Source organism: Columba livia, chromosome 33, assembly GCF_036013475.1.
Source record: "Columba livia isolate bColLiv1 breed racing homer chromosome 33, bColLiv1.pat.W.v2, whole genome shotgun sequence".
Classification (NCBI taxonomy): Eukaryota; Metazoa; Chordata; class Aves; order Columbiformes; family Columbidae; genus Columba; species Columba livia.
The window spans coordinates 484224-510191 of NC_088634.1; the positions used below are offsets into that span (position 1 = coordinate 484224).

A 25968-nucleotide genomic window follows, 5' to 3' on the forward strand; every position below is an offset into this window, starting at 1 on the left:
CTGCCCTATAGAATCCCATAGTGCCCCATAACCACCCCATAGCGCCCCATAACCACCCATAACCACCCCATAACCACCCCATAGCGCCCCATAACCACCCCATAGCGCCCCATAACCACCCCATAACCACCCCATAGCACCCATAGCGCCCCATAACCACCCCATAGCGCCCCATAACCACCCCATAGCGCCCCAATAGCGCCCCATAACCACCCCATAACCACCCCATAGCGCCCCATAACCACCCCATAGTGCCCATAACCACCCCATAGCGCCCCATAGCGCCCCATAACCACCCCATAGCGCCCCATAACCGCCCCATAGCGCCCCATAACCACCCCATAGCGCCCCATAACCCCCCATAGCGCCCCATACCCACCCCATAGCGCCCCATAACCACCCCATAGCGCCCATAACCACCCCATAACCACCCCATAGTGACCCATAGCGCCCCATAACCACCCCATAGCGCCCCATAACCACCCCATAGCGCCCCATAGCCGCCCCATAGCGCCCCATAGCGCCCCATAACCACCCCATAGCGCCCCATAACCACCCCATAGCGCCCCATAACCACCCCATAGCGCCCCATAACCGACCCATAACCACCCCATAGTGCCCCATAGTGACCCATAACCACCCCATAGTGCCCCATAACCGCCCCATAACCACCCCATAGCGCCCCATAACCCCCCATAACCACCCCATAGCGCCCCATAACCCCCTATAGCGCCCCATAACCACCCCATAGAACCCCATAACCGCCCCATAGCGCCCCATAACCGCCCCATAGCGCCCCATAACCACCCCATAGCGCCCCATAACCACCCCATAGTGCCCCATAACCACCCCATAGCGCCCCATAACCACCCCATAGCGCCCCATAACCACCCCATAACCACCCCATAGTGCCCCATAACCACCCCATAGCGCCCCATAAGCCGCCCCATAGCGCCCCATAGCGCCCCATAACCACCCCATAGCGCCCCATAACCACCCCATAGCGCCCCATAACCACCCCATAGCGCCCCATAACCGACCCATAACCACCCCATAGTGCCCCATAGTGACCCATAACCACCCCATAGTGCCCCATAACCGCCCCATAACCACCCCATAGCGCCCCATAACCCCCATAACCACCCCATAGCGCCCCATAACCCCCTATAGCGCCCCATAACCACCCCATAGAACCCCATAACCGCCCCATAGCGCCCCATAACCGCCCCATAGCGCCCCATAACCACCCCATAGCGCCCCATAACCACCCCATAGTGCCCCATAACCACCCCATAGCGCCCATAACTACCCCATAGCGCCCCATAACCACCCCATAACCACCCCATAGCGCCCCATAACCACCCCATAGTGCCCCATAACCACCCCATAGCGCCCCATAACCGCCCCATAGTGCCCCATAACCACCCCATAACCACCCCATAGTGACCCATAGCGCCCCATAGCGCCCCATAACCACCCCATAGCGCCCCATAACCGCCCCATAACCACCCCATAACCACCCCATAGCACCCCATAACCACCCCATAACAGCCCCATAACCACCCATAGCGCCCCATAACCACCCCATAACAGCCCCATAACCGCCCCATAGCGCCCCATAACCACCCCATAGTGGCCCATAACCACCCCATAGTGCCCCATAGCGCCCCATAAACACCCCATAACCCCCCATAGCGCCCCATAACCACCCCATAGCGCCCCATAACCACCCCATAACCACCCCATAGCGCCCCATAGTGCCCCATAACCACCCCATAGTGCCCCATAACCACCCCATAGCGCCCCATAACTACCCCATAGCGCCCCATAACCACCCCATAACCACCCCATAGTGCCCCATAACCACCCCATAGCGCCCCATAACCACCCCATAACCACCCCCATAGCGCCCCATAACCACCCCATAGTGCCCCATAACCACCCCATAGCGCCCCATAACCGCCCCATAGTGCCCCATAACCACCCCATAACCACCCCCATAGTGACCCATAGCGCCCCATAGCGCCCCATAACCACCCCATAGCGCCCCATAACCGCCCCATAACCACCCCATAACCACCCCATAGCACCCCATAACCACCCCATAACAGCCCCATAACCGCCCCATAGCGCCCCATAACCACCCCATAACAGCCCCATAACCGCCCCATAGCGCCCCATAACCACCCCATAGTGACCCATAACCACCCCATAGTGCCCCATAGCGCCCCATAGTGCCCCATAACCACCCCATAGTGCCCCATAACCACCCCATAGCTGCCCCATAACCGCCCCATAACCACCCCATAGTGACCCATAACCACCCCATAGTGCCCCATAGCGCCCCATAAACACCCCATAACCCCCCATAGCGCCCCATAACCACCCCATAGTGCCCCATAACCACCCCATAACCACCCCATAGCGCCCCATAGTGCCCCATAACCACCCCATAGTGCCCCATAACCACCCCATAGCTGCCCATAACCACCCCATAACCACCCCATAACCCCCCATAACCACCCCATAACCACCCCACAGTGCCCCATAACCGCCCCATAGCGCCCCATAAGTACCAGGATCTCCTCCCCGCAGTCGTACTTCTGCTCGATCTCCCGGCCCAACTCTCCGTCCGGCAGCCGCAGATCCTCCCGCACCTCCCCCGAGTCCTGGAGCAGCGACAGGTACCCGTCCTGGATCCCGATGAGCTGGGGGGCAGACCCACGGATCAGTGGGGCAGACCCATGGATGTGTGGGGCAGACCCATGGATCAGTGGGGCAGACCCATGGATGTGTGGGGCAGACCCATGGATCAGTGGGCAGACCCATGGATGTGTGGGGCAGACCCATGGATCAGTGGGGCAGACCCATGGATGTGTGGGGCAGACCCATGGATCAGTGGGGCAGACCCATGGATGTGTGGGGCAGACCCATGGATCAGTGGGGCAGACCCATGGATGTGTGGGGCAGACCCATGGATCAGTGGGGCAGACCCATGGATGTGTGGGGCAGACCCATGGATCAGTGGGGCAGACCCATGGATGTGTGGGGCAGACCCATGGATCAGTGGGGCAGACCCATAGATGTGTGGGGCAGACCCATGGATGTGTGGGGCAGACCCATAGATCAGTGGGGCAGACCCATGGATGTGTGGGGCAGACCCATAGATTGACCCACAGGTACCCGTCCTGGATCCCGATGAGCTGGGGGGACCCATAGATCAGTGGGGCAGAGCCATGGATGTGTGGGGCAGACCCATAGATCAGTGGGGCAGACCCATAGATGTGTGGGGCAGACCCATAGATTGACCCACAGGTACCCGTCCTGGATCCCGATGAGCTGGGGGGACCATGGATCAGTGGGGCAGACCCATGGATCAGTGGGGCAGACCCATAGATCAGTGGGGCAGACCCAGAGATCAGTGGGGCAGACCCATGGATCAGTGGGGCAGACCCATGGATCAGTGGGGCAGACCCATAGATCAGTGGGGCAGACCCATGGATGTGTGGGGCAGACCCATAGATGTGTGGGGCAGAGTCATAGATCAGTGGGGCAGACCCATGGATGTGTGGGGCAGACCCATGGATCAGTGGGGCAGACCCATAGATTGACCCACAGGTACCCGTCCTGGATCCCGATGAGCTGGGGGGACCCATGGATCAGTGGGGCAGACCCACGGATCAGTGGGGCAGACCCATAGATCAGTGGGGCAGACCCATGGATCAGTGGGGCAGACCCATGGATCAGTGGGGCAGAGCCATAGATGTGGGCAGGACCCATAGATGTGTGGGGCAGACCCATGGATCAGTGGGGGCAGACCCATAGAATGTGTGGGGCAGAGCCATAGATCAGTGGGGCAGACCCATAGATGTGTGGGGCAGACCCATGGATCAGTGGGGCAGACCCATAGATTGACCCACAGACAGGTACCCGTCCTGGATCCCGATGAGCTGGGGGGACCCATGGATCAGTGGGGCAGACCCATAGATGTGTGGGGCAGACCCATAGACTGACCCACAGATGAGTAACCAGTGAGCTGGGACCCATAGATGAGTGAACATGTGGGGCTGGACCCATAGATTACTGAATGTGTGGGGCAGACCCATAGATCAGTGGGGCAGACCCATAGATGTGTGGGGCAGACCCATAGACTGACCCACAGATGAGTAACCAGTGAGCTGGGACCCATAGATGAGTGAACATGTGGGGCTGGACCCATAGATTAGTGAATGTGTGGGGCAGACCCATAGATGTGTGGGGCAGACCCATTACATCAGTGGGGTAGACCCATAGATCACTGGGGCAGACCCATACATGTGTGGGGCAGACCCATAGATGTGTGGGGCAGACCCATGGATCAGTGGGGCAGACCCATGGATCAGTGGGGCAGACCCATAGATTGACCACAGACAGGTACCCAGTGAGCTGGGACCCATAGATGAGTGAACATGTGGGGCTGGACCCATAGATTAGTGAATATGTGGGGGCAGAGCCATCGATTAGTCCCAGCCCCACACTTGGGGGTCCCGCCCCACACTTGGGGGTCCCAGAGACACACTTGGGGGTCTCAGCCCCACACTTGGGGGTCCAGCCCCACACTTGAGGGGTCCCAGAAACACACTTGGGGGTCCCAGCCCCACACTTGGGGGTCTCAGCCCCACACTTGGGGGTCCCAGAAACACACTTGGGGGTCCCAGAGACACACTTGGGGGTCCCAGCCCCACACTTGGGGGTCCCAGAAACACACTTGGGGGTCCCAGAAACACACTTGGGGTCCCAGAGACACACTTGGGGTCTCAGCCCCACACTTGGGGGTCCCAGAAACACACTTGGGGGTCCCGCCCCACACTTGGGGGCCAGCCCCACACTTGGGGGTCCCAGAGACACACTTGGGGGTCCCAGCCCCACACTTGGGGGTCCCAGAGACACACTTGGGGGTCTCAGCCCACACTTGGTTGGTCCCAGAGACACACTTGGGGGTCTCAGCCCACACTTGGGGGTCCCATCGACACACTTGGGGGTCCCAGAGACACACTTGGGGGTCCCACCCCACACTTGGGGGTCTCAGCCCCACACTTGGGGGTCCCAGAAACACACTTGGAGGTCTCAGCCCACACTTGGGGGTCCCAGAAACACACTTGGGGGTCCCAGAGACACACTTGGGGGTCTCCAGCCCCACACTTGGGGGTCTCAGCCCCACACTTGGGGGTCCCAGAAACACACTTGGGGGTCCAGCCCCACACTTGGGGGTCTCAGCCCCACACTTGGGGGTACCAGAAACACACTTGGGGGTCTCAGCCCCACACTTGGGGGTCCCAGAAACACACTTGGGGGTCCCAGAGACACACTTGGGGGTCTCAGCCCCACACTTGGGGGTCCCAGAGACACACTTGGGGGTCCCACCCCACACTTGGGGGTCCAGAAACACACTTGGGGTCCAGCCCCACACTTGGGGGTCTCAGCCCCACACTTGGGGGTCCCAGAAACACACTTGGGGGTCCAGCCCCACACTTGGGGGTCTCAGCCCCACACTTGGGGGTCCCAGAAACACACTTGGGGGTCCCAGCCCCACACTTGGGGGTCTCAGCCCCACACTTGGGGGTCCCAGAGACACACTTGGGGGTCTCAGCCCCACACTTGGGGGTCCCAGAGACACACTTGGGGGTCTCAGCCCCACACTTGGGGGTCCCAGAGACACACTTGGGGGTCTCAGCCCCACACTTGGGGGTCCCGCCCCACACTTGGGGGGTCCCAGCCCCACACTTGGGGGTCCCAGAGACACACTTGGGGGTCTCAGCGCCACACTTGGGGGTCTCAGCCCCAACACTTGGGGGTCCCGCCCCACACTTGGGGGTCCCAGAAACACACTTGGGGGTCCCAGAAACACACTTGGGGGTCTCAGCCCCACACTTGGGGGTCTCAGCCCCACACTTGGGTGGTCCCAGAAACACACTTGGGGGTCCCAGAAACACACTTGGGGGTCTCAGCCCCACACTTGGGGGTCTCAGCCCCACACTTGGGGGTCCCAGAAACACACTTGGGGGTCTCAGCCCCACACTTGGGGGTCCCAGCCCCACACTTGGGGGTCCCAGAGACACACTTGGGGGTCCCAGAGACACACTTGGGGGTCCCGCCCCACACTTGGGGGTCCAGCCCCACACTTGGGGGTCCCAGAGACACACTTGGGGGTCTCAGCCCCACACTTGGGGTCCCAAGACACACTTGGGGGTCTCAGCCCCACACTTGGGGGGTCTCAGCCCCACACTTGGGGTCCAGAGACACACTTGGGGGTCCAGAAACACACTTGGGGGTCCCAGAAACACACTTGGGGTCCAGCCCCACACTTGGGGGTCCCTGCCCCACACTTGGGGGTCCCAGAAACACACTTGGGGGTCCCAGAAACACACTTGGGGGGTCCAGAGACACACTTGGGGGTCTCAGCCCCACACTTGGGGTCTCAGCCCCACACTTGGGGTCTCCAGAAACACACTTGGGGGGTCCCGCCCCACACTTGGGGGTCCCGCCCCACACTTGGGGGTTCTCAGCCCCACACTTGGGGGTCCTGCCCCACACTTGGGGGTCCCAGGAACACACTTGGGGGTCCCAGAAACACACTTGGGGGTCCCAGAGACACACTTGGGGTCTCAGCCCCACACTTGGGGGTCCCAGAAACACACCTTGGGGGTCCCAGAAACACACTTGGGGGTCCCGCCCCACACTTGGGGGTCCCGCCCCACACTTGGGGGTCCCAGCCCCACACTTGGGGGTCCCAGAGACACACTTGGGGGTCCCGCCCCACACTTGGGGGTCCCAGAAACACACTTGGGGGTCTCAGCCCCACACTTGGGGGTCCCAGAGACACACTTGGGGGTCTCAGCCCCACACTTGGGGGTCCCAGAAACACACTTGGTGGTCTCAGCCCCACACTTTGGGGGTCCCAGAAACACACTTGGGGGTCTCAGCCCCACACTTGGGGGTCCCACCCCACACTTGGGGGTCCCAGCCCCACACTTGGGGGTCCCAGCCCCACACTTGGGGGTCTCAGCCCCACACTTGGGGGTCCCAGCCCCACACTTGGGGGGTCCCGCCCCACACTTGGGGGTCTCAGCCCCACACTGGGGGTCCCAGAAACACACTTGGGGGTCCCAGAGACACACTTGGGGGTCCTGCCCCCACACTTGGGGTCCCAGAAACACACTTGGGGGTCCCAGCCCCACACTTGGGGGTCTCAGCCCCACACTTGGGGGTCCCAGAGACACAATTGGGGGTCTCAGCCCCACACTTGGGGGTCCCAGAGACCACACTTGGGGGTCTCAGCCCCACACTTGGGGGTCCCGCCCCACACTTGGGGGTCCCAGAAACACACTTGGGGGTCTCAGCCCACACTTGGGGTCCAGCCCCACACTTGGGGGTCTCAGCCCCACACTTGGGGGTCCCAGAAACACACTTGGGGGTCCCAGCCCCACACTTGGGGGTCCCAGCCCCACACTTGGGGTCTCAGCCCCACACTTGGGGGTCCCAGAAACACACTTGGGGGTCCCGCCCCACACTTGGGGGGTCCCGCCCCACACTTGGGGGGTCTCAGCCCCACACTTGGGGGTCCAGCCCCACACTTGGGGGTCCCAGCCCCACACTTGGGGGTCCAGCCCCACACTTGGGGGTCCCAGAAACACACTTGGGGGGTCCCAGAGACACACTTGGGGGTCCCAGCCCCACACTTGGGGGTCCAGCCCCACACTTGGGGGTCCCAGAAACACACTTGGGGGTCCCAGAAACACACTTGGGGGTCTCAGCCCCACACTTGGGGGTCTCAGCCCCACACTTGGGGGTCCCAGAAACACACTTGGGGGTCTCAGCCCCACACTTGGGGGTCCCAGCCCCACACTTGGGGGTCCCGCCCCACACTTGGGGGTCCCAGAAACACACTTGGGGGTCCAGCCCCACACTTGGGGTCCAGCCCCACACTTGGGGGTCCCAGAGACACACTTGGGGGTCCCGCCCCACACTTGGGGGTCCCAGAGACACACTTGGGGGTCCCAGAAACACACTTGGGGGTCTCAGCCCCACACTTGGGGGTCCCCAGAGACACACTTGGGGGTCCCAGCCCCACACTTGGGGGGTCCCGCCCCACACTTGGGGGTCTCAGCCCCACACTTGGGGGTCTCAGCCCCACACTTGGGGGTCCCAGAAACACACTTGGGGGTCCCGCCCCACACTTGGGGGTCCCGCCCCACACTTGGGGGTCTCAGCCCCACACTTGGGGGTCCTGCCCCACACTTGGGGGTCCCAGGAACACACTTGGGGGTCCCAGAAACACACTTGGGGGTCCCAGAGACACACTTGGGGGGTCTCAGCCCCACACTTGGGGGTCCCAGCCCCCACACTTGGGGGTCCAGCCCCACACTTGGGGGTCCCAGAAACACACTTGGGGGTCCCAGCCCCACACTTGGGGGTCCAGCCCCACACTTGGGGGTCCCAGAGACACACTTGTGGGGTCCCGCCCCACACTTGGGGGTCCCAGAGACACACTTTGGGGTCCCAGAAACACACTTGGGGGTCTCAGCCCCACACTTGGGGGTCCCAGAGACACACTTGGGGGTCCCAGCCCCACACTTGGGGGTCCCGCCCCACACTTGGGGGTCTCAGCCCCACACTTGGGGGTCTCAGCCCCACACTTGGGGGTCCCAGAAACACACTTGGGGGTCCCGCCCCACACTTGGGGGGTCCCGCCCCACACTTGGGGGTCTCAGCCCCACACTTGGGGGTCCTGCCCCACACTTGGGGGTCCCAGGAACACACTTGGGGGTCCCAGAAACACACTTGGGGGTCCCAGAGACACACTTGGGGGTCTCAGCCCCACACTTGGGGGTCCCAGCCCCACACTTGGGGGTCCCAGAGACACACTTGGGGGTCCCAGCCCCACACTTGGGGGTCCAGCCCCACACTTGGGGGTCCCAGAAACACACTTGGGGGTCCCAGAAACACACTTGGGGGTCTCAGCCCCACACTTGGGGGTCTCAGCCCCACACTTGGGGGTCCCAGAAACACACTTGGGGGTCTCAGCCCCACACTTGGGGGTCCCAGCCCCACACTTGGGGGTCTCAGCCCCACACTTGGGGTCCCGCCCCACACTTGGGGGTCCAGAAACACACTTGGGGGTCCCAGCCCCACACTTGGGGGTCCAGCCCCACACTTGGGGGGTCCAGCCCCACACTTGGGGGTCCCAGAAACACACTTGGGGGTCCCAGCCCCACACTTGGGGGTCTCAGCCCCACACTTGGGGGTCCAGCCCCCACACCTTGGGGGTCCCAGAAACACACTTGGGGGTCCCAGCCCCACACTTGGGGGTCCCAGCCCCACACTTGGGGGTCCAGCCCCACACTTGGGGGTCCCAGAAACACACTTGGGGGTCCCAGCCCCACACTTGGGGGTCCCAGCGGGACCCAGCCCCACACTTGGGGGTCCAGCCCCACACTTGGGGGTCCAGAAACACACTTGGGGGTCCCAGCCCCACACTTGGGGGTCCCAGCCCCACACTTGGGGGTCCAGCCCCACACTTGGGGGTCCCAGAAACACACTTGGGGTCCAGCCCCACACTTGGGGGTCCCAGCCCCACACTTGGGGGTCCAGCCCCACACTTGGGGGTCCCAGAAACACACTTGGGGGTCCCAGAGACACACTTGGGGGTCCAGCCCCACACTTGGGGGTCCAGCCCCACACTTGGGGGTCCCAGAAACACACTTGGGGGTCCCAGAAACACACTTGGGGGTCTCAGCCCACACTTGGGGGTCCCAGAAACACACTTGGGGGTCTCAGCCCCATACTTGGGGGTCCCAGCCCCACACTTGGGGGTCCCGCCCCACACTTGGGGGTCCCAGAAACACACTTGGGGGTCCAGCCCCACACTTGGGGGTCCAGCCCCACACTTGGGGGTCCCAGAGACACACTTGGGGGTCCCGCCCCACACTTGGGGGTCCCAGAGACACACTTGGGGGTCCCAGAAACACACTTGGGGGTCTCAGCCCCACACTTGGGGGTCCCAGAGACACACTTGGGGGTCCCAGCCCCACACTTGGGGGTCCCGCCCCACACTTGGGGGTCTCAGCCCCACACTTGGGGTCTCAGCCCCACACTTGGGGGTCCCAGAAACACACTTGGGGGTCCCGCCCCACACTTGGGGGTCCCGCCCCACACTTGGGGTCTCAGCCCCACACTTGGGGGTCCTGCCCCACACTTGGGGGTCCCAGGAACACACTTGGGGGTCCCAGAAACACACTTGGGGGTCCCAGAGACACACTTGGGGGTCTCAGCCCCACACTTGGGGGTCCCAGCCCCACACTTGGGGGTCCAGCCCCACACTTGGGGGTCCCAGAAACACACTTGGGGGTCCCAGCCCCACACTTGGGGGTCCAGCCCCACACTTGGGGGTCCCAGAGACACACTTGGGGGTCCCGCCCCACACTTGGGGGTCCCAGAGACACACTTGGGGGTCCCAGAAACACACTTGGGGGTCTCAGCCCCCACACTTGGGGGTCCCAGAGACACACTTGGGGGTCCCAGCCCCACACTTGGGGGTCCCGCCCCACACTGGCCTGGGGTCTCAGCCCACACTTGGGGGTCCCAGAAACACACTTGGGGGTCCCGCCCCACACTTGGGGGTCCCGCCCCACACTTGGGGGTCTCAGCCCACACTTGGGGGTCCTGCCCCACACTTGGGGGTCCCAGGAACACACTTGGGGGTCCCAGAAACACACTTTGGGGGTCCCCAGAGACACACTTGGGGGTCTCAGCCCCACACTTGGGGGTCCCAGCCCCACACTTGGGGGTCCCAGAGACACACTTGGGGGTCCCAGCCCCACACTTGGGGGTCCAGCCCCACACTTGGGGGTCCCAGAAACACACTTGGGGGTCTCAGCCCCACACTTGGGGGTCTCAGCCCCACACTTGGGGGTCCCAGAAACACACTTGGGGGTCTCAGCCCCACACTTGGGGGTCCCAGCCCCACACTTGGGGGTCTCAGCCCCACACTTGGGGTCCCGCCCCACACTTGGGGGTCCCAGAAACACACTTGGGGGTCCCAGCCCCACACTTGGGGGTCCAGCCCCACACTTGGGGGTCCCAGAAACACACTTGGGGGTCCCAGCCCCACACTTGGGGGTCTCAGCCCCACACTTGGGGGTCCCAGCCCCACACTTGGGGGTCCCAGAAACACACTTGGGGGTCCCAGCCCCACACTTGGGGGTCCCAGCCCCACACTTGGGGGTCCAGCCCCACACTTGGGGGTCCCAGAAACACACTTGGGGGTCCCAGCCCCACACTTGGGGGTCTCAGCCCCACACTTGGGGGTCCCAGAAACACACTTGGGGGGTCTCAGCCCAACACTTGGGGGGTCCCGCCCCACACTTGGGGGTCCCAGAAACACACTTGGGGGTCCCAGCCCCACACTTGGGGGTCCCAGAGACACACTTGGGGGTCCCAGAGACACACTTGGGGGTCTCAGCCCCACACTTGGGGGTCCCAGCCCCACACTTGGGGGTCCCAGCCCCACACTTGGGGGTCTCAGCCCCACACTTGGGGGTCCCGCCCCACACTTGGGGGGTCACCTGGAAGTCGCAGCGCTTGATGTTGGGCACGTCCATGTTGTGGGTGGAGGGGCAGATGTCCTCGTACTTCTTGCCCGTGAAGATGTCGATGCCCACCAGTGCACCTGGAAATGGGGCGAAAACGGGGGGTTTTGGGTAAATTTGGGGGGTTTGGGGGGTTTCACGACACCCCCAGATCTCACTGTGTCCATATCGACCATTTTTGGGGCGATTTTGGGGCGTTTTGGGGCGTTTTTGGGGCATTTTAGGCCTATTCGGGCCTAGTTGGGGCCTAGTTGGGGCCTAGTAGCTTTATATGTCTATATTGACCATTTCTGGGGTGAATTTGGGGTTTTTGGGCAAATTTGGGGGGGTTTTGGGGGTTCACGACACCCCCAGATCTCTATAGGGCCATATCGAGCGGTTTTGGGGCGATTTTGGGGCGTTTTGGGGCGTTTTGGGGCTTTTGGGGCCTAGTTGGGCCTATTCGGGCCTAGTTAGGGCCTAGTACATGGTGAAGCCATATTGAGCATTTTTGGGGTGAATTTGGGGGTTTTTGGGCAAATTTGGGGCGTTTTGGGGGTTCTCGACCCCCCCAGATCCCAATGGGACCATATTGACCATTTTTGGGGCGATTTTGGGGCGTTTTGGGTCATTTTGGGGCATTTTTGGGGCTTTTCGGGGCCTATTTGGGCCTAGTTGGGGCCTAGTACATTGGTGAAGCCATATTGAGCATTTTTGGGGTGAATTTGGGGGCTTTTGGGCAAATTTGGGGGGTTTTGGGGGGTTCTCGACACCCCCAGATCTCACTGTGTCCATATCGACCATTTTTGGGGCGATTTTGGGGCGTTTTGGGGCGTTTTTGGGGCTTTTGGGGCCTATTCAGGCCTACTTAGGGCCTAGTACATTGTTGAAGCCATATTGAGCATTTTTGGGGTGAATTTGGGGTTTTTTGGGCAAAATTGGGGGGTTTTGGGGGGGTTCTCGACACCCCCAGATCTCTATGGGGCCAGTTTGAGCGGTTTTGGGGCGATTTTGGGGCGTTTTGGGGCATTTTTGGGGCTTTTGGGGCCTATTCGGGCCTAGTTGGGGCCTAGTAGCTTTATATGTCTATATTGACCATTTTTGGGGCGAATTTGGGGGGTTTTGGGCAAATTTGGGGGGTTTTGGGGGGTTCACGACACCCCCAGATCTCTATGGGGCCAGTTTGAGCGGTTTTGGGGCGATTTTGGGGCGTTTTGGGGCGTTTTTGGGGCTTTTGGGGGCTATTTGGGCCTATTCAGGCCTACTTAGGGCCTAGTACATTGTTGAAGCCATATTGAGCATTTTTGGGGTGAATTTGGGGGGTTTTGGGCAAATTTGGGGCGTTTTGGGGGTTCTCGACCCCCCCAGATCCCAATGGGCCCATATCGAGCGTTTTTGGGGCGATTTTGGGGCGTTTTGGGGCGTTTTTGGGGCTTTTGGGGCCTAGTTGGCCTATTCGGGCCTAGTTGGGGCCTAGTAAGTTAGTGTGTCTATATTGAGCATTTTTGGGGTGAATTTGGGGGTTTTTGGGTAAATTTGGGGGGTTTGGGGGTTTCACGACACCCCCAGATCTCTATGGGGCCAGTTTGAGCGGTTTTGGGGCGATTTTGGGGCGTTTTGGGGCGATTTTGGGGCTTTTGGGGCCTATTTGGGCCTAGTTGGGGCCTAGTAGCTTTATATGTCTATATTGACCATTTTTGGGGTGAATTTGGGTTTTTTTGGGCAAATTTGGGGCGTTTTGGGGGTTCACGACCCCCCCAGATCTCACTGTGCCCATATCGAGCATTTTTGGGGCGATTTTGGGGCATTTTGGGGCGTTTTTGAGCCTATTTGGGCCTATTTGGGCCTAGTTGGGGCCTATTCGGGCCTAGGAGGTTAATGTGTCTATATTGATCGTTTTTGGGGTGAATTTGGGGTTTTTTGGGTAAATTTGGGGCGTTTTGGGGGTTCTCGACCCCCCCAGATCTCAATGGGGCCATATTGACCATTTTTGGGGCGATTTTGGGGCGTTTTGGGTCATTTTGGGGCATTTTTGGGGCTTTTCGGGCCTATTTGGGCCTAGTTGGGGCCTAGTACATTGGTGAAGCCATATTGATCGTTTTTGGGGTGAATATGGGGGGTTTTGGGCAAATTTGGGGGGTTTTGGGGGGTTCTCGACCCCCCCAGATCTCACTGTGCCCATATCGACCATTTTTGGGGCGATTTTGGGTCATTTTGGGGCATTTTTGCCCATTTTGGGGCCTATTGGGGCCCAGGATGTTCCTTTGTCCATTTTGACCATTTTTGGGCGATTTTTGGGTCATTTTTGGGCTGATTTGGGGCCAATTTGGGGCCATTTTTTTGGGGCTAATTCTGGGCCATTTGGGGCCATTTTCTGGTCGTTTTTGGGCCTTTTTGGGCCAATTTCTGGGCCTTTTTGGGCCATTTTGGGCCAATTGGGGCCTATTTTTGGGGCATTTTCGGCCAATTTCTGGGCCATTTTTTGGGCCCATTTTTGGCCACTTTGGGGCCCATTTTGGGTCATTTTGGGCCATTTTTGGGCCTGTTTTTTGGCCACTTTGGGGCCCATTTTTGGGGCCAGTTTAGGGCCCATTTTTTGGCCCATTTTTGGGCCATTTGGGGCCAATTTTGGGCCCGTTTTTGGCTGTTTTGGGCCCATTTTTGGCCACTTTGGGGCCTTTTTGGGGCACTTTTGGGCCCATTTTTGGCCATTTTGGGCCCATTTTTGGCACTTTGGGCCCATTTTTGGCCATTTTGGGCCCATTATTTGGGGCCAATTTGGGCCATTTTGGGGCCTGTTTTTTGGGTCATTTTGGGCCAATTTTGGGCCCATTTTTGGCTGTTTTGGGCCCATTTTCCAGCCATTTTGGGCCCATTTTGGGGCCTTTTTGGGGCCATTTTTGGATGTTTTGGGCCCATTTGGGGCCAATTTTGGGCCCATTTTTGGCTGTTTTGGGCCCATTTTTGGGCCCATTTTCAGCCACTTTGGGGCCCGTTTTTGGCCACTTTGGGGCCAATTTTGGGCCCATTTTTTGGTCATTTTGGGCCCATTATTTGGGGCCAATTTGGGTCATTTTGGGGCCTGTTTTTTGGCCACTTGGGACCCATTTTGGGGCCTTTTTGGGCCATTTTGGGGCCTTTTTGGGGCACTTTTGGGCCCATTTTTGGCCATTTTGGGCCCATTTTTGGCACTTTGGGCCCATTTTGGGTCATTTTGGGCCCATTTTTTGGGGCCAATTTGGGCCATTTTGGGGCCTGTTTTTTGGGTCATTTTGGGCCAATTTTGGGCCCATTTTTGGCTGTTTTGGGCCCATTTTTGGCACTTTGGGCCCATTTTGGGTCATTTTGGGCCCATTTTGGGTCTTTTTGGGGCCAATTTTGGGCCCATTTTTTGGCACTTTGGGCCCATTTTTTGGGGCCAATTTGGGTCATTTTGGGGCCTATTTTTTGGCCACTTGGGACCCGTTTTGGGCCCATTTTGGGCCCATTTTTTGGCACTTTGGGCCCATTTTGGGTCTATTTTGGGGCCTTTTTGGGCCCATTTTTGGCTGTTTTGGGCCCATTTTGGGGCCTGTTTTTTGGGCCCATTTTTTGGCACTTTGGGCCCATTTTGGGCCAATTTTGGGCCCATTTTTGGCCATTTTGGGCCAATTATTTGGGGCCAATTTGGGTCATTTTGGGGCCTGTTTTTTGGCCACTTGGGACCCATTTTGGGGCCTTTTTGGGCCATTTTGGGGCCTTTTTGGGGCACTTTTGGGCCCATTTTTGGCCATTTTGGGCCCATTTTTGGCACTTTGGGCCCATTTTGGGTCATTTTGGGCCCATTTTTTGGGGCCAATTTGGGCCATTTTGGGGCCTGTTTTTTGGGTCATTTTGGGCCAATTTTGGGCCCATTTTTGGCTGTTTTGGGCCCATTTTTGGCCACTTTGGGGCCCGTTTTGGGCCATTTTGGGCCTATTTTGGAGCCACTTTTGGGCCATTTTTGGGTCATTTTGGGCCCATTTTTTGGCACTTTGGGCCCATTTTGGGCCAATTTTGGGCCCATTTTTGGCTGTTTTGGGCCCATTTTGGGTCATTTTGGGTCATTTTGGGCCCATTTTTTGGCACTTTGGGCCCATTTTGGGCCCATTTTTGGCTGTTTTGGGCCTATTTTGCGGCCACTTTTGGGCCCATTTTTGGGTCATTTTGGGCCCATTTTGGACCCATTTTTGGCCCATTTTGGACCCATTTTTGACCCACTTTGGGCCCTTTTTTGGCCCATTTTGGAGTCCAATTTCCACACCACTTTTGGGCCCATTTTTGGGCCATTTTGGGCCCATTTCTGGACATTTTTGGCCCATTCTTGGTCATTCCTGGGCCGTTTCTGCCCATTTTTGCCCGTTTTTGCCCGTTTTTGGCCCATTTTTGCCCGTTTCCACCCATTTTTGACCCGTTTCTGCCCATTTCTGGCCCATTTTCGGCCTGTTTTTGCCCGTTTCCGCCCCTTTTTAACCCATTTCTGCCCGTTTTTGGCCGTTTCTACCTGTTTTTGGCCCATTTCTGACCCGTTTTTGCCCATTTCTGGCCATTTTTGGGCCGTTTCTGCCCATTTTTGGGCCGTTCTTGGTCGTTTCTGGGCCGTTTCCACCCCTTTTTAACCCATTTCTGCCCGTTTTTGGGCCTTCATTTCGCCCATTTTTGACCCGTTTTTGGCCATTTCCGCCCATTTTTGGCCCATTTCTGCCCATTTTTGGCCCATTTCTGCCCATTTTTGGCCCATTTCTGCCCATTTTTGGCCCATTTTTGGCCCATTTTAGGGTCGTTTCTGCCCATTTTTGGGCCATTCTTGGTCATTCCTGAGCTTTTTCTGCCCATTTTTGGCCATTTCCGCCCATTTCTGGCCATTTTTGGGCCGTTTCCGCCCATTTTTGACCCATTTCTGCCCATTTCTGCCCATTTTTTGCCCATTTCTGCCCATTTTTGGCCCATTTTAGGGCCGTTTCTGCCCATTTTTGGGCCATTCTTGGTCATTCCTGAGCTTTTTCTGACCGTTTTTGGCCATTTCTGCCCATTTTTGGCCCATTTCTGCCCATTTTTGGCCCGTTTTAGGGCCGTTTCTGGGCATTTTTGGGCCGTTTCCACCCGTTTTTGGGCTGTTTCTGCCCGTTTTTGGCCCATTTCTGCCTGGTTTTGGCCCATTTGTGGCCGTTTCCGTCCATTTTTGACCCATTTCTGCCCCTTTCCGCCCATTTTCTGCCCGTTTTTGACCCGTTTTTGCCCATTTCTGGCCCGTTTTTGAGCCGTTTCTGGGCATTTTTGGGCCATTCTTGGGGTCAGGTATCCTGGGCCGTTTCCACCCCTTTTTGCCTGTTTCTGCCCATTTTTGGCCCATTTCTGCCCATTTTTGGCCTGGTTTTGCCTGTTTCTGGGCCGTTTCCACCCGTTTCTGGCCATTTCTGACCCATTTTTGCCCGGTTTTGACCCATTTCTGGCCCGTTTCTGCCCATTTTTGGCCCATTTCCGCCCCATTTTTGGCCCATTTCTGCCCATTTCCGGCCCGTTTCTGCCCATTTTTGGCACGTCTGTCCATTTCTGGCCCATTTCCGCCCATTTCTGGCCCATTTCCGCCCATTTCTGGCCCCCCATTTCTGGCCCATTTCCGCCCATTTCTGGGCCGTTTTTGGGCCATTTCCGCCCCGTTTCTGCCCATTTTTGGGCTGGTTTTGCCCGTTTCTGACCCATTTTTGCCCGTTTTTGGGCCGTTTTTGCTCATTTCTGACCCGTTTCTGCCCGTTTTTACCCATTCCTGACCCATTTTTGCCCGTTTCTGACCCGTTTCTGCCCGTTTTTGGGCCATTTTTGCCCATTTCCGCCCCGTTTCTGCCCGTTTCTGACCCGTTTTTGCCCGTTTTTGCCCATTTCTGACCCGTTTTTGCCCATTTCTGACCCGTTTTTGCCTGGTTTTGCCCATTTCTGACCTGTTTCTGCCCGTTTTGGGCCGTTTTTGCCCATTTCTGACCCGTTTTTGGCCGGTTTTGCCCATTTCTGACCCGTTTCTGCCCGTTTCCGCCCCGTTTCTGGCCGTTCTTGCCCATTTCTGACCCATTTTTGGGCCATTTTTGCCCATTTCTGACCTGTTTCTGCCCATTTTTGCCGTTTCTGACCCATTTTTGCCCGTTTCTGACCCGTTTCTGCCCGTTTCTGACCCGTTTTTGCCCGTTTTTGGGGCCGTTTTTGCCCGTTTCTGCCCGTTTTTGCCCATTTCCGCCCCGTTTCTGCCCGTTTTTTGGGCCGTTTTTTGCACATTTCTGACCCGTTTTTGGCCGTTTTTGCCCGTTTCTGACCCGTTTCTGCCCGTTTTTGGGCCGTTTTTGCCCGTTTCTGACCCGTTTTTGCCCGTTTCTGACCCGTTTCCTGCCCGTTTTTGGGCCGGTTTTGCCCATTTCCGCCCCGTTTCTGACCCATTTTTGCCCGTTTCTGACCCATTTTTGCCCGTTTTTGGGACGGTTTTGCCCATTTCCGCCCCGTTTCTGCCCGTTTCTGGCTGGTTTTGCCCGTTTCTGACCCGTTTCTGCCCGTTTCTGACCCGTTTTTGGGCCGTTTTTGCCCATTTCCGCCCCGTTTCTGCCCGTTTTTGGGCCGTTTTTGCCCATTTCCGCCCTGTTTCTGCCCGTTTTTGGGCCGTTTTTGCCCATTTCCGACCCGTTTTTGCCCATTTCTGACCCGTTTTTGCCCATTTCTGACCCGTTTTTGCCCATTTCTGACCCGTTTTTGCCCATTTCTGACCTTGGCGTGGCCGTGCTTGCCGGTCTTGGAGGTGGACATCTCGACGATCTTGCAGGGCCGGCCCTTGAGCACCACGAAGCCGTTCTTGCGCAGGGCCGAGCACTGCATGGGGAACGTGGCCGAGGCGCCCGCGTCCCCCGTCCCGAAGTCCAGCTCGTCCGCCATGGCTGTGGACAGACGGACATCATGGGGACACATGGACACCGTGGGGACATCATGGGGACACACGGACATCATGGGGACATCAGGGGGAGGGACACACAGACACCAATGGGACACCATGGGGACACCATGGGGAAGGACACACGGACACCATGGGGAAGGACACACGGACACCATGGGGAAGGACACACGGACACCAATGGGACACACGGACACCAATGGGACACACGGACACCAATGGGGAGGGACACACGGACACCATGGGGACACCATGGGGAGGGACACACGGACACCAATGGGACACCATGGGGACACATGGACACCATGGGGAGGGACAGACAGACACCATGGGGACACATGGACACCATGGGGACACCATGGGGACACACGGACACCATGGGGACATCATGGGGAGGGACACACAGACACCAATGGGACACCATGGGGACACATGGACACCATGGAGACATCATGGGGGAGGGACACACAGACACCAATAGGACACCACGGGGACACACGGACACCGTGGGGACATCAGGGGGAGGGACACATGGACACCAATGGGACACCATGGGGACACACGGACACCATGGGGACACTGCATGGGGAACGTGGCCGAGGCGCCCGCGTCCCCCGTCCCCAAGTCCAGCTCGTCCGCCATGGCTGCGGACAGACGGGACACCATTGGGACACACGGACACCATGGGGACATCAGGGGGAGGGACACACGGACACCAATGGGACACCATGGGGGACACACGGACACCATGGGGACACACGGACACCATGGGGACATCGTGGGGAGGGACACACGGACACCAATAGGACACCATGGGGACACACGGACACCAATAGGACACTGTGGGGACACACGGACACCAATAGGACACCGTGGGGACACACGGACACCATGGGGACATCGTGGGGAGGGACACACGGACACCAATGGGACACCGTGGGGACACACGGACACCATGGGGACACACGGACACCATGGGGACATCATGGGGAGGGACACACAGACACCAATGGGACACCATGGGGACAGACAGACACCAATGGGACACCATGGGGGACACACGGACACCATGGGGACACCATGGGGACAGACGGACACCATGGGGACATCATGGGGACACACGGACACCATGGGGACACTGCATGGGGAACGTGGCCGAGGCGCCCGCGTCCCCGTCCCGAAGTCCAGCTCGTCCGCCATGGCTGTGGACAGACGGACACCATTGGGGACACACGGACACCATGGGGACATCGTGGGGAGGGACACACGGACACCAATGGGACACCATGGGGACACATGGACACCATGGGGACATCATGGGGAGGGACACACAGACACCAATGGCACACCGTGGGGACACACGGACACCATAGGGACACCGTGGGGACACACGGACACCATGGGGACACCGTGGGGAGGGACACACGGACACCATGGGGACACATGGACACCATGGGGACACATGGACACCATGGGGAGGGACAGACAGACACCATGGGGACACATGGACACCAATGGGACATCGTGGGGACACATGGACACCATGGGGACATCAGGGGGAGGGACACACGGACACCAATGGGACACCATGGGGACACACGGACACCAATGGGGAAGGACACACGGACACCATGGGGACACTGCATGGGGAACGTGGCCGAGGCGCCCGCGTCCCCCGTCCCGAAGTCCAGCTCGTCCGCCATGGCTGCGGACAGACGGACACCATTGGGGACACACGGACACCATGGGGACATCAGGGGGAGGACACATGGACACCAATGGGACACCATGGGGACACACGGACACCATGGGGACACACGGACACCATGGGGACATCGTGGGGAGGGACACACGGACACCAATAGGACACCATGGGGACACACGGACACCAATAGGACACTGTGGGGACACACGGACACCAATAGGACACCGTGGGGACACACGGACACCATGGGGACATCGTGGGGAGGGACACACGGACACCAATGGGACACCATGGGGACACATGGACACCATGGGGACACCATGGGGACAGACGGACACCAATGGGACACCATGGGGACACACGGACACCATGGGGACACACGGACACCATGGGGACATCATGGGGAGGGACACACAGACACCAATGGGACACCATGGGGACACATGGACACCATGGGGACACCATGGGGACAGACGGACACCAATGGGACACCATGGGGACACACGGACACCATGGGGACATCATGGGGACACACGGACACCATGGGGACACTGCATGGGGAACGTGGCCGAGGCGCCCGCGTCCCCCGTCCCGAAGTCCAGCTCGTCCGCCATGGCTGTGGACAGACGGACACCATTGGGACACACGGACACCATGGGGACATCGTGGGGAGGGACACACGGACACCAATGGGACACCATGGGGACACATGGACACCATGGGGACATCATGGGGAGGGACACACAGACACCAATGGCACACCGTGGGGACACACGGACACCATAGGGACACCGTGGGGACACACGGACACCATGGGGACACCGTGGGGAGGGACACACGGACACCATGGGGACACATGGACACCATGGGGACACATGGACACCATGGGGAGGGACAGACAGACACCATGGGGACACATGGACACCAATGGGACATCGTGGGGACACATGGACACCATGGGGACATCAGGGGGAGGACACATGGACACCAATGGACACCATGGGGACACACGGACACCATGGGGACACACGGACACCATGGGGACACATGGACACCATGGGGACACATGGACACCATGGGGAGGGACAGACAGACACCATGGGGACACATGGACACCAATGGGACATCGTGGGGACACATGGACACCATGGGGGACATCAGGGGGAGGGACACATGGACACCAATGGGACACCATGGGGACACACGGACACCATGGGGACACACGGACACCATGGGGAAGGACACACGGACACCATGGGAAGGACACACGGACACCATGGGAAGGACACACGGACACCATGGGGAAGGACACACGGACACCATGGGGACACCATGGGGAGGGACACACGGACACCAATGGGACAACATGGGGACACATGGACACCATGGGGAGGGACAGACAGACACCATGGGGACACATGGACACCAATGGGACATCGTGGGGACACATGGACACCATGGGGACATCATGGGGAGGGACACACGTACACCAATGGGACACCATGGGGAAGGACACACGGACACCATGGGGAAGGACACACGGACACCATGGGGAGGGACACACGGACACCGCGGGGACATCATGGACATCATAGGGAGGGACACACAGACACCAATGGGACACCATGGGGACACACGGACACCAATGGGGAGGGACACATGGACACCAATGGGACACCATGGGGAGGGACACACGGACACCATGAGGACACATGGACACCAATGGGACACCATGAGGACACACGGACACCATGGGGAGGGACACATGGACACCAATGGGACACCATGGGGACACACGGACACCAATGGGACACCATGGGGACACACGGACACCAATGGGACACCATGGGGAAGGACACACGGACACCAATGGGACACCATGGGACACACGGACACCAATGGGACACCATGGGGACACACGGACACCAATGGGACACCATGGGGAAGGACACACGGACACCGTGGGGGACATCATGGACATCATAGGGAGGGACACACAGACACCAATGGGACACCATGGGGACACACGGACACCATGGGACACCATAAGGAGGGACACACGGACACCATGGGGGGGACACACGGACACCGTGGGGACACCATGGGGAAGGACACACGGACACAGGGCCATGGGGACACAATGGGGACATGGGGACAGACATGGGGACACCCCCAAGGGGTTGGGGACACCAATGGGGACACCTGGGGGGTCACCAGGGCTGGGGGGACATGGGGACACGGGGGGGACATGGGGACACGGGGGGGGGACACCTATGGGTGTCACCACAACCTGGGGACATGGGGAAGGGGACAACTGGGGGGGATGGGGACACCAATGGGGACCCCATGGAAGGGTTGGGGACACGGGGGGGACATGGGGGGACACCCATGGGTGTCACAGCAACTTGGGGACATGGGGACGGGGACAAATGGGGGGTGGGGGACACCAATGGGGACCCCATGACAGAGTTGGGAACATGGGGGGACATGGGGGGGGACATGGGGACAGACATGGGGACATGGGGGGGACACCTGGGGGTGTCACCACAACTTGGGGACATGGACATGGGGTCAAGTGGGGGGTTGGGGACATGGGGGGGACATGGGGACAGACATGGGGGACACGGGTGGGACACCCATGGGTGTCACCACAACTTGGGGACATGGGGATGGGGACAAGTGGGGGGTTGGGGACATGTCCAGGGGGGTGGGGACACCAATAGGGACCCCATGGAAGGGTTGGGACACGGGGGGGACATGGGGACACTGGGGGGGGACATGGGGGGACACCCATGGTGTCACCACAACTTGGGGACATGAGGAAGGGGACAAGTGGGGGGATGGGGACACCAATGGGGACCCCATGGAAGGGTTGGGGACATGGGGGACACCCATGGTGTCACCACAACTTGGGGACATGGGGACAGGGACAAGTGGGGGGATGGGACAGCAATGGGGACCCATGGAAGGGTTGGGGACATGGGGGGGACATGGGGGGGACACCTGGGGGTGTCACCGCAACCTGGGGACATCAACATGGGGACAAATGGGGGCTTGGGGACACCAATGGGGACACCTGGGGGGGTCACCAGGGCTGGGGGGACATGGAGGGGACATGGGGGGGACACTCACGGGTGTCACCGCAACTTGGGGACATGGGGACGGGACAAGTGGGGGTTGGGGACACCAATGGGGACAATCTTTGGGGGTTGAGACACTTTGGGGTGTCACCAGGGTGGGGGGGGGGCACATAGAGACAAGTGTAGGGATTGGGGACACGTCCAGGGGTGGGGACACCAATGGGGACACCAATGGGGACACCAATGGGGACACCCCAAGAGCTTGGGGACACGCCCAGGATATTGGGGACCCCCCCCCCCAGGTTCACCATAGTGTCCCCAACCCCCCCAATTCACCCCAATGTCCCCAACCCCCCCCACAATGTCCCCAACCCTCCCCAATAATGTCCCTAATGTCCCCCCCAATGTCCCCAACCCCCCCCAATTCACCCCAATGTCCCCAACCCCCCCAGTGCCCCCCAAGTCCCCAAAGCCCCCCCAATATCCCCACCCCCACATAATGTCCCCAACCCCCCCCATTGTCCCCAATGCCCCCCCAATGTCCCCAAATCCCCCCAATCCACCCCAATATCCCAACCCCCCCATAATGTCCCCATGTCCCCAAAGCCCCCCCAATTCACCCCAATGTCCCCAAACCCCCCCAATAATGTCCCCAATGTCCCCAACCCCCCCCCACAATGTCCCCAATGTCCCCAACCCCCCCAATTCACCCCAATGTCCCCAAACCCCCAATAATGTCCCTAATGCCCCCCCAATGTCCCCAACCCCCCCCAATTCACCCCAATGTCCCCAACCCCCCCCCACAATGTCCCCAATGTCCCCAACCCCCCCCAATTCACCCCAATGTCCCCATCCCCCATAATGTCCCCAACCCCCCCCCAATGTCCCCAATGTCCCCACCCCCCCCAATTCACTCCAATGTCCCCAATAATGTCCCTAACGTCCCCCCCAATGTCCCCAACCCCCCCCAATTCACCCCAATGTCCCCAATAATGTCCCTAACGTCTCCCCAATGTCCCCAACCCCCCCCAATTCACCCCAATGTCCCCAACCCCCCATAATGTCCCCACCCCCCCCACAATGTCCCCAACCCGCCCGACAATGTCCCCAATGTCCCCAACCCCCCAATTCACCCCAATGTCCCCAAACCCCCCAATAATGTCCCTAATGCCCCCCCCAATGTCCCCAAAACCCCCAATTCACCCCAATGTCCCCAACCCCCAATAATGTCCCTAATGCCCCCACAATGTCCCCAACCCCCCCCAAGTCACCCCAATGTCCCCAACCCCCCCCCACAATGTCCCCAATGTCCCCAACCCCCCCCAATTCACCCCAATGTCCCCATCCCCCATAATGTCCCCAAACCCCCCCAATGTCCCCAAACCCCAATAATGTCCCTAATGCCCCCCCAATGTCCCCAAAGCCCCCCAAATTCACCCCAATAATGTCCCCAAACCCCCCCAATGTCCCCAACCCCCCTATAATGTCCCCAATGTCCCCATAATGTCCCCAAATCCCAACTCACCCCAGTGTCCCCATCCCCCATAATGTTCCCAAACCCCCCCAATGTCCCCAACCCCCCCCCAATGTCCCCAATGTCCCCAACCCCCCCAATTCACCCCAATGTCCCCAATAATGTCCCTAACGTCCCCCGCAATGTCCCCAACCCCCCCCAATTCACCCCAATGTCCCCAACCCCCCCATAATGTCCCCAATGTCCCCAGACCCCCCCCAATTCACCCCAATATCCCCAAACCCCCCCAAAAATGTCCCTAATGCCCCCCAACGCCCCCAAACCCCCCAATTCACCCCAATACCCCCAACCCTCCCATAATGTCCCCAAACCCCCCCAATTCACCCCAATACCCCCAACCCCCCCATAACGTCCCAAACCCCCCCCAATGCCCCCCAACCCCCCCAATTCACCCCAATACCCCCCCCCCATAACACCCCCAATATCCCCATAACGCCCCCAAAGCCCCCACCCCCCCCCCCCCCCCCCCACCCCCCTCAGGCCTCACAGGCCGCACCCCCCCCCCAAACCCCCATTACCCCCCAAAAAAACCCCCCCCTCACCCCCCAAACCCTTCCGAGGCGGCACCTTCCAGTCAGAAAAGGCGATTTGGGGGCGACGCGGGTGTTTTTTGGGGTGTTTTTGGGGTATTTTGGGGTATTTGAGGGGGGGGGCGCGGAGCGCGGATCCCGCGTCCGCTCGGGGCGGCGGCGCCGCCCGACTGAGGGGGCGCGAGGGGCCGCGCGCCTTATATAGGGGGGGGGGGGGGGTTGTGGGGGGGGCGGAAGAACACGCGCCGGCGCCACGCGGGCCCGCGCGCGGCCTGGACGGGCCCATGGTGGCGGCGCCCGGGGGTGGGGGGGGGGGGGAAGGGAAAGGAGGGGGGGGGGTGGATTAAACCGCTTTTAACGCTAATCCCGCGCCCCCCCCCCGCTTCCAATCGCCCCCCCCCCAGTGTATAAAGACCCCCCCGACCCCCCCACATGATCCCATCCCCCCCCCCATGCACTCACCCCCCCCCTCGTGCGCTCGCCCGATCCGCCGCTGCCGCCGCCGCGCTGGCTGCTGCAACCCCCGCCCGCTCCGCGCATGCGCGCCGCGCCCCGCCCCGCCCTCAC

At 59.9% G+C, this 25968-nt stretch overlaps 1 protein-coding gene across 1 annotated transcript; it reads right to left on the reverse strand.

Moving 5' to 3' along the window:
* Positions 1 to 1164: 1164 nt before the first annotated feature.
* On the reverse strand, positions 1165 to 25968 carry LOC135576891 (eukaryotic translation initiation factor 5A-1). The gene is made up of 5 exons (XM_065044183.1): positions 25864 to 25968; positions 18365 to 18538; positions 11604 to 11701; positions 2511 to 2708; positions 1165 to 1305 (listed from the first exon to the last, which is right to left on the reverse strand). Exons 2-5 carry the CDS (start codon positions 18534 to 18536, stop codon positions 1165 to 1167), a joined length of 609 nt encoding a protein of 202 aa, XP_064900255.1. The 5' UTR covers positions 18537 to 18538; positions 25864 to 25968.

Bases quoted from the DNA above. Each gene is read 5' to 3' on its own strand.
- LOC135576891 (XM_065044183.1), bottom strand. From the start codon at position 18,536: ATGGCGGACGAGCTGGACTTCGGGACGGGGGACGCGGGCGCCTCGGCC. The intron at 2,709-11,603 runs GTGACCCCCCAA...TCTGCCCCCCAG, and splicing joins TCAAGCGCTGCGACTTCCAG to CTCATCGGGATCCAGGACGG. The intron at 1,306-2,510 runs GTTATGGGGTGG...GCTATGGGGTAG, and splicing joins TTATGGGGTGGTTATGGGGG to TTATGGGCGCTATGGGGTGG.